Source organism: Botryllus schlosseri, chromosome 2 (genome assembly GCF_051294905.1).
Source record: "Botryllus schlosseri isolate E-star chromosome 2, Bs_hap1, whole genome shotgun sequence".
NCBI classification, from domain to species: domain Eukaryota; kingdom Metazoa; phylum Chordata; class Ascidiacea; order Stolidobranchia; family Styelidae; genus Botryllus; species Botryllus schlosseri.
This window is the reverse complement of record NC_137237.1, coordinates 2,714,611-2,723,796: the sequence shown is the minus strand read 5'-3', so window position 1 is coordinate 2,723,796 and position 9,186 is coordinate 2,714,611. Positions and strand designations below refer to the sequence as shown.

The 9,186-nt window shown below is 40.9% G+C and overlaps 1 protein-coding gene across 1 annotated transcript; it reads left to right on the top strand.

Annotated features, from left to right (window-relative positions):
• The first annotated feature begins 356 nt into the window (after positions 1 to 356).
• LOC145432996 (uncharacterized) lies at positions 357 to 6,399 on the top strand. Its single transcript, XM_080309866.1, has 6 exons — positions 357 to 517; positions 2,976 to 3,140; positions 3,255 to 3,392; positions 4,732 to 4,845; positions 4,931 to 5,065; positions 6,178 to 6,399. The coding sequence occupies exons 1-6, from the start codon at positions 439 to 441 to the stop codon at positions 6,231 to 6,233; spliced, it is 687 nt and encodes a 228-aa protein (XP_080165992.1). The 5' UTR covers positions 357 to 438; the 3' UTR covers positions 6,234 to 6,399.
• Positions 6,400 to 9,186: the final 2,787 nt, after the last annotated feature.

The following is a 9,186-nucleotide window of genomic DNA, read 5'->3' as shown; positions in this document are numbered from 1 at the left end:
GAAACAGCATTTCTAATATGTCCGAGCGATGATGTTGACTATCCATGATAAACATAACGTCAACTATTATACATGCATCGATTGTGACAAATAGTCGTTATGTTTAGCGCATACTGTCATTCGGTTGTCTATAAATTTACAACTTCACGTTCCAAAACATCGACAGTTTGCGAGACGTTTACGAATGTATATCTAACATCCCATTCTGATGGTCATTCATCTTACACCTTTTCAAGTAACGGCGACATATACGACGGGCACCTGAAAGACATAGCTGTAAAGTACAGTGTGCACTGCCCTATGGTGACAAGCAAATAATGGCTCGAAGGCATGAGACAAGCCAAATATATATGTGACATTTTCCTATACTCATGACACTCGCTAGGGTATTGAGAGGATATCATACTATACTTGCAATATCGGGTCTGCAGCACCGCCATGAAGAAATCGAGCGCATACGCTTTACTTCTATGCTGGTTCAATATTTGTCCTGGCAACTTAGGATCACCAGATGAAGGTATGAAAAATATTGGGTCTGACGTAAGTCGTTGTAAATCCTTCAGTTAGAAAGTAGCTTGGATGTGCATTGAGTTGCCATTTTTCGTCGGTTTTAGGAAATCAGTGGAGTGCGTTCGACATGACTATGGTTTTAGTGACGAAAAACATCTTACAACTACGACGTTAAGTGCGTTGGTCATTGTCACATTGCTCAGTTGGTCACAAATAAATTCGTGGTAATATACCTCAAAGAGCATTCTATTTTTCAGTTTAGCATAACTTAACACATTGGAATTTGAAGGAGCAATACTCCGCGGTCGCCTGTTCGAATAATTGACCTGCTTCCATGTAGTGTAGCCTTTAACTTTGGGCCAAATTGATATGTAGGCGACGCAGATATTCCAAAACTGATTATAATTAGTTACTGAATTCGCAAAAACGTTGAATTTGAATGTAATGCAGAATTAGAAGAAGTTAAAACAAAAATCCAGTTACGCCAATGTCAAATCAGAGCCCATTCTCAAGAGCGTGAGTGTGGAAATGTCTGTAAAACAAGCTTGTCTCGATTCGAACTATACGCAGCTCTTCTGTATCTTTTTCAGGAAAACCAGAAATTGGACTAGAATTGAAATTAGAGCGTAAAACGATTTTACAAAGGAGAGGAAAATTAGATCACCGAGATTTCGCTCTCTAATTAGTCCAATTGGAAAACTATAATCAATTAATCATCCAGTTGTCGAGTCTGTTCAGAACCATGCTTGTTGATGTTCGATGATAACGGTGTTCTAATTACTGAGGCCGACATGTTTGTTGCTGATTCACACGCAGTTCCGTTGATGTCACGTCGATATATCTACCCGCTACATAACTCGCTGGCCCGCCCTTCTGTCCGATTACCCTAAATATACAGTCGGGGCGATAGATTCTGCCCGTAATCAGGACCGTAACTGCCACACCCCAAACCCCTCAATTGGGGGCCGAGCTCGAGGGGGGCCCAAATTATTTCGTGATGTAACATAAAATAAAGAATATTTTTTGAAAATATATGCAACTTTTTGGGAGCTGCGCGCGATTTATTGGTGTCAAATATCTGGATTGTTGGGTACCCTTCCCCCGCGAAAATATACACATGATTTAGGGTAGAGATCATGAATTTAGCTGATCCGGCAAACTGCTAATCGTGTGATTAAAAACTGGTGATCGGGACTCATTTTAGGCGGAGATCATAAAGTTAGCATATCCCGAATAATGCTAATCGTATGATTATAAACTGCTAATCGCGACGCATAAAGTTGGATAAGGTTACGCGCAATGAATACTCGAGGTGTCCAAGTTTTTAATCAAGTGGTGTTATCTGCTTCATCATAATGTGAAAAGGCGTTATTGTCTGTCACAGTTGTCAACTTGTTGAATGACACAGGGGCTTGCTGATAAAGGTACTGCGACTATAATAGGTAGAATTATTATCTCCGCGAAAAGAAAGCCGTGCGTAATCAGTACGGTACAGTAAAGAAACGGAATAAATAATATTGATAGATATATCGCTATGCAATGGTGCAGAAATGTTACGCAGTGTAGACTACGCAATTTTTATAGATTACTAGTTAACAATAGTTAGTTCCGGTTTGTTAAATCATGAGATTTAAACCAACTTCGTGCGCTGCGATCAACTGGGGTCTGTTATCCTGAGTTGTTGAATCATGGTGAACGCGATTGTCGATTTTATCGGTAATCTATCTTCATGATCTCTGCCCTTACAGAAATGGGCATTTCGGCGTCGTCCATTACCGCGCCGCAACGCACCAAGACATCAAGTTTTAGGCCTGTCCTGTCCTGGCAATCTGAACCTCACAAGACAAATGTCCTTCCGCTGGACAAATTATTTGTCAGTGAAGAAATACCAATCTAAAATCGTGTTCGTCTCTTAGTTTGGTACATTAGAGCGCTTCCAATATTTTTGACATAGCAGACAGAAGGTCACGAAATAACATCATGTAACGAAGTCAATACACCAACTGATTCGCCCGAATATGTTTAATTATTGTTTACGGGCCCTACATTTTCCGATACGCCTAGTTGAGCTCTATTGCTAAATCTGATTACGTGAGCAGAGAGATGATAAAAAATGATAGCAATATACATGCTATTTCCGATCATATCGACCGATTCAATAATGAATTATAAAAGATTTCGCGTTTCGCGTTTCGCGCGTTTAGGCGATATAGGCTTACTCACTCATTAGCACAATAAACATCGTTGATAAATAGCGGTAAAAACGTACAGGTTGTTGGTGGTCTGGAGGCGCAGCCCTACAGAAGTTTGGTTTATCCCCCTATGGGGGGGGGGGGGGGGGGGAGGGAAAAGACCAGCGTGTTTTTTTTGGGGGGGGGGGGTTGACGAAGTGCTGTTTCGGTCCTGCTCGTAACATAATGTCAATCGCATTTATGTTTGCATATCACGCTGGATATATGTTTCAGATGAAACCAATAAGCATGTCAGTCTCTGGAATGAAATTTATCCGCAAGTCAGAGATTGCTTGCACGAATGTGTAGGTCCAGATTCATGCTACACCAAAGAGCAAAACGAGGAAATTGCCAGACAAGCGCCTCCCGAGTGCGTCACATGCTACTCCAAACAATGTAGTAAGTAGATTATGCTTTACTGACTATGTCATACAAGACTTCATGGCGCAAGTTTATAACGCCACCGCACATGAGCTTGCTGCATCATGACATGTAATTATTGCTTTTCTACAGGTGATACCATGTCTCCATTTTGGTACGACTGCATCCACCTCGCACATATTGGCTGCAACGGTGTTTGCACATTTACGAAAGAGCTGTACGATAGACTTGAAAACTGCCACATGTGCAGAGAAAAATGCGTCAGTGAAGGTAAGACTATCATACAAGTCACCATGCTTCAAACACAGCTAATGCAACGTATAGTAGCACTCAGAGCTGTATCCGGTAACGAAGTAGGCTTACTTCTACGTTTGCAAAGAATTCAAGTAGGTTTTTCCAGCTTGAACTACTTACTGAAGAGGTAATGTTTTTGGATTGCCTCATTCCACTTCTATTTCAGGCAATCTGCATCATTTTTACGCTTTGGATTGTATAAAGTAGGAATTAGTTTCGGGATATGCTTGCATATAATACAGGGACGGGCAACTTCTCTAGTCGGCCGGGCGGATATGGGAAAATGAAGCAGTTGACGGGCCGGATTCCTGAATCGATACATTAATCGCGTATTTGTCCACCTATACAAGAAATAAATCGTATTTAATGTGAACATCAAGTTTAAAGCATTTACTATGACAAAAACAGTGTTTAATGAATTTACTAACCATAATGTACTTCAATAGCTGTTGAAGTCAATGAGACAAATGTGGTCGATCAAAGTTAGCAACAAGTTCTTTCAACTCTGGCTCCATGTTCGACTAAGAAGTCTTCAGTATGGACTGCATGTAAACATCAGTTAGATTGGGATGCAGCCTTGTCTTGTTAATGTTCGTGATCGAAAATATTTGCACGCGAATGTACGTAGATCCGATCAGAACACGTAGTTTGAAGGCCATCTTTCTCAGGTTGGCAAATTCGGATTTATTCAGTCACGCAAAAAATGTCCATGATTCAGGTTGAAATTTCTCTTTCAGGGTTGGATATGTCTGCGGGCCGCTCAAAATCCGTTTACGGGCCGGATCCGGCCCGCGGGCCCTAAGTTGCCCGCCCCTGATATAATAGGCTACCTATCAGAAGTGGAATGGTCACGACAACTTGGTAAAAGATCTCCTGTATCGTGAAAACTTAATATGTTTTCTGAAAATGACACCTATTTGTACCCTAATTGCTCATTTTGCGTTAGTATAGCGAAGATGCACCCGCAATATCGAAACGGACTATATCATTATGACTGCTAAATGTATGTGACCCATTGACCATAATCTGATTTTAGAAAGTACCTGCTTGAGTACTTTTCAAATTTACATTTTCCACGTATACTCAAAGTAGTTGTGAAAAGTCTTCGAAATTGCTACTTCTATTTGAATATAAACACTTACTACTTTGACCACCCCTGGTACAACTATATATGATAGCTTATGTTTATATATATCTTGCCCTCCTACTATATTGTGTATTTTCTAACGTAGCATTTATTACTCCAGCGAAGTATGATTATAACATTGAGCATTTCAATTCAAAACTTATTTCAACTTGCGGTTATAATTCCTAGATATGAAGAAAAAGGTATTGGCTGCAAACGAATGCGCGATGAAATGCAATTTGGAATACCAGTGTCCGGAAGAACCGTTAGGCACTTGCAGCCATTATATGGGAGAGCATTGTGGTATGTGTAGCAAGCAATGGTGTCGCAGTGAATAAGCGCAATTGCTCATCGTCATTCATCCCAACATTTTGTCTGTTAATTTTAGGCTATAAAGGCTGGTGGTGTTACGTGTTCCACAGATTCACGCTGGAGGAGTGCGAGGATTCTCATTTCCGGAGTGCCGAAGAACTCCAAACGACAAAAAAATGCAAGAAATGTTACGTGCAGCAATGCAGGCTGAGTGCGTAGAACACTTCTTTCTGGTGATATTAGGAAATATAAATCGCGTTACGCAGCTATTAGATTTTGTCTCTTTATCATATAAGTCAGTTGCCTACTTCTTGACGGTTTTTTTCTGTGATGTCGTGGAGAGGCAGATGATTGCATTACTTTTGTCTAGCCCTGGTCACGGCTTGATTACCAATTAAAGTATAATTATTAATGTTTCTATCGTCTGCGTGGCTATGTTGGCCGTGATGAATACTGAAAATCAGTGAAAATAAGGGCACATATGTTATAATTAAGTATACAGTATAGTTTTATAGCGGTCGACATTATCCGTTTATGAAGCCACAGTCGTCGGACCCCCCGAGGGTTCATGGACTGCAGGATAAGAACTCGCATTGTAAAGGTTCGATGATATGTTTCTTTCAAGTCAACCCGTGTAGGTGCGATATGTCACTCTACGTCAGTGGTTCCCAACCTTTTCGTCTTCATTCCCCACTTCAGATTTATTCCGAGCCTTCATTCCCCACCAGGACCGTAACAGCACTTCGTCGGGTCCGCCAAAAAACGTTGTTCTTGGGCCCCCGCAGGGTGATAAACCTAACTTCTGGGGGGCTTCGCAAAATTTCGCAAAAGCGTTATTTAACGTCAAATTAGTCGTACTGGATGCGTTTTTGACGCCATGATTGGCCATCCATAGAGTTTAAAATGATGTTTTGTGAACAACACGCAATATAATTTTCGATACATACATTCGAGAGCAGTTAACTGGTAACGGTAATTGCGCATGTGTCTCCGTGAATATGTAGACTGTCCTATATATAATTTTGAACAAATGCGTCTATTACCCACCAGAAATCATTAAATTTCCCACCAGTGGAGAATTCCCCACCGTTTGGGAACCACTGCCCTGCGTGAATCAGCAACAATCATTAACTTCTCTGTCAACCAGACAGAGTTTACATTCACTCCCATGGTGCGATCCAACGTTCTTAAACTCTGTATTTTATTGCATGTATTATCTATGTTGGATATTGTTCACTGGGTTGTGGAATTGTAGAGCATTGATGAATAAAGATATAGAAATTATAAATATATATCAAACCGAATACATTTTTCCAATTTCAGCCATGATCAGCTCGGTTGCTAAATACTTTGGAGAGCACGAGAATCTGTTTCCGTGATGCTGCTATCGTCGCCGGTAGCAAAGAGGAAATTTTCTCAACTGCAGTCTCCCCCATCGCAACTATCACAATGACTTGAATAATGTATATTTCCATGCAAGCACGTTCTTTTGAAACTGGGAATAAATTGAAATAGTAATTACAATAAATTTCTACTCGAAGGCTGCTTCAGACTTATCATGAGTGTGTGGGCAAGAAACAGTTATACACTAATGCTATTGATGCAGTGTTTACACCAAGGGATAACATCGCAAATTCTAGTAATAATCTAAATCAAATGTTTAAACTCAGACAGATTTTGCTCATTTCCACTAAATCGCCATTCAATGTCGAGTCACGGCACAAAAAAGGTTATACTGAATCGACGTACTGAACCAATTCATACCGGCACACACTATACAGAAAGGGGAGATATGAAGTTTGTTTTACTTTTACCGCAGCCGACCATGACGACCATCGAATACAAAAGATAGATACTGATCTATGTGACGATTGTACAGTACCTGTAACAGTCGAGCATTTTTGCTGCACTGTCGTCGATACGATTTTCATCGAAACTTTTTATTCGACAGGGCTCGCGAGCTCAAAATCGCCGCAACACTCGAAAATCTACTGATCATCCCCGAAATGTTATCTCATGCTTCAGATTTCGTTCTATCGTGTGGTACATACTTGTAAATCGCTTCTTGCCCACATTTTGGTATACCGACAGCACATTCTGGTCCGTGACGCACCTGGCCTCGCAGGCGAAAAGCGTCACCCCCCCCCCTTTTCATCAATAATATTAATAATATTACCAAAGGATAGAAGCGAGAGGCGACGATAATGATCAGCAAAGTATTATTCTCTACACCACTTCATACTCTCTCCTAAACCCGAAACTATAGCTAAGCATAGGCGTAATAAAAACCAATCTCACTGCATTTGCAGTGTCTCGAAAAACCCCGAACTGCGATCGAATTACGATCGTTTTCACAACTACTTCCTTATTTGAGTAGATTTAAAGTTAGTCGATTCTACTTTTATTTCAAGTAGTTTTAAGCTGCTTATGGAAGAAGTACTTCTACCCGTACTTGAGTAGAATGTTTCGTCGCTACTTCTACGTCTACTTGAGTAGCTTTCTTGACTACTTTGGCCACCTCTGACCGCTACATATGGTTGTAAGATTCCCCAAGTCATATGGTCTGGCCCGCGTCAACCAAATATAAACACACGTCTGCTTATGCAGGATTGGTAATGTTACAGGTCGTACCCAGGTGTAGGAGGTTTATCTGGGTCCCCCATCACCACCCAATCCGAGAAAGCAGAGAGCAAATATATCAAAGTATCACCCACTGATTTTGAAAGACTATGCATACGTAAATCATCAGTGGCCATTCGATCCGATGTAATGGGGAAATATCTTGTGTCAAGCTAAAACGGAAATTCACCGCTCGACTTCCACCTCTGCTATGGGGAATTAAGCAGTATCTACTTAAAACTAAAGCGTTTGCATCAGGGGCGGGCAACTTCTCCAGTCGGAGGGCCGGATATGGGAAAATGAAGCAGTTGACGGGCCAGATTCCTGAATCAATGCATTAATCGCGTATTTGTCCACCTGTACAAGGAATGAATGTAAACTTCAAGGTTAATGCATAAAGTATGACAAAAAGAGTATTTAATGAATTTACCGACCTATATTGTACTTCAATAGCTGTTGAAGTCAATGAGGCATGTGTGGTCGATCAAAGTTATCAACAATTCTCTTAACTCTGGCTCCATGTCCGACTAAGAAGTCCTCAGTTAGGACTGCATGTAAACATCAGTTAGATTGGGACGCAGCCTTGTCTTGTTAATTTTCATGATCGAAAATATTCACACGCGAATGTATGTAGACACGATCAGAACAAATAGTTGATGGCTATCTTTTTCAGGTTAACAAATTCGGATTCATTCAGTTACGCAAAAGAATTGTCCATGTCCATGTTTCAGATTGGAATTTCTCTTTCAGGGTTGAATATGTCTGCGGGCCGCTCAAAATCCCGTCACGGGCCGGATCCGGCCCGCGGGCCGTAAGTTGCCCACCCTGGTTTACATGATTCTGACAACAACAACAAAAAAACTAGCAGTTTTTTCATCCCTTCTCGACGCCCTTACTTTCTAAATGCGGGATTTTATACTTACATATAGGGCGATATTCATAAATATATTAAATAACATCATATCAGCTTATACAAACATATTTCTCCTATATCGAATGCTTTGACTTTTATATAAATAGCTACAGGGCCAAATCTATTCCGCGGGGTGCAGGTTTCCACCCCTGATTATAATCAGTTCAAGAGTAAAACACACAATAATAAAGTCCAGTACTCGACTTCATCCGTCTATATGGCCTCTCCAGTGGCGAATATAAGCATTTTAAAGAATACTGTTGTGTTGTACGGAAAATTGTCATTAGCCGGTATCCACATATTGCAAAGTGGGCGGTTGTGTAGTGCAAATACATATATTCGATATAATTGTCCTTCGGCACACGTCGGTGCAAGGGTAATGCGGGATAACGCAATCGGATATTGGCCGGTAATTATCATGATGTAACGATCAGATTAACTCCTACAACTTCACGCGGCGCGCGTAATAGGATTATTCATAATTGGCCATTTACTGCCAAGCCACTTGGGTGGGTATATCACTCGGTTTCTGACTAACATCGCTGACACACAGCATTGTGTTTGTCACATAACCATAAACAAATTGATGGATGAGATATCGACTTGTTCTGGCTATTGTGAAGCTTATCCTTACTACGGTAACTTTACTGTTCTATCCTTTATAAGTAACGTGATCGTTGACATTCTATTCACTGGGTATGACTATGGATATATAGACGGTTTGCAGATTTCTATTTTAAAAGTGCCTAATTTCTAATGCCAGCCTTCTAATGGGCGCCTCGGAGCCGCGCGATGCAGCC

Coding starts and splice junctions, on each gene's coding strand:
- LOC145432996 (XM_080309866.1), top strand. CDS start 439: ATGAAGAAATCGAGCGCATACGCTTTACTTCTATGCTGGTTCAATATT. Junction 3,141..3,254: donor ATGCTACTCCAAACAATGTA/GTAAGTAGATTA, acceptor GCTTTTCTACAG/GTGATACCATGTCTCCATTT. Junction 4,846..4,930: donor TTATATGGGAGAGCATTGTG/GTATGTGTAGCA, acceptor TGTTAATTTTAG/GCTATAAAGGCTGGTGGTGT.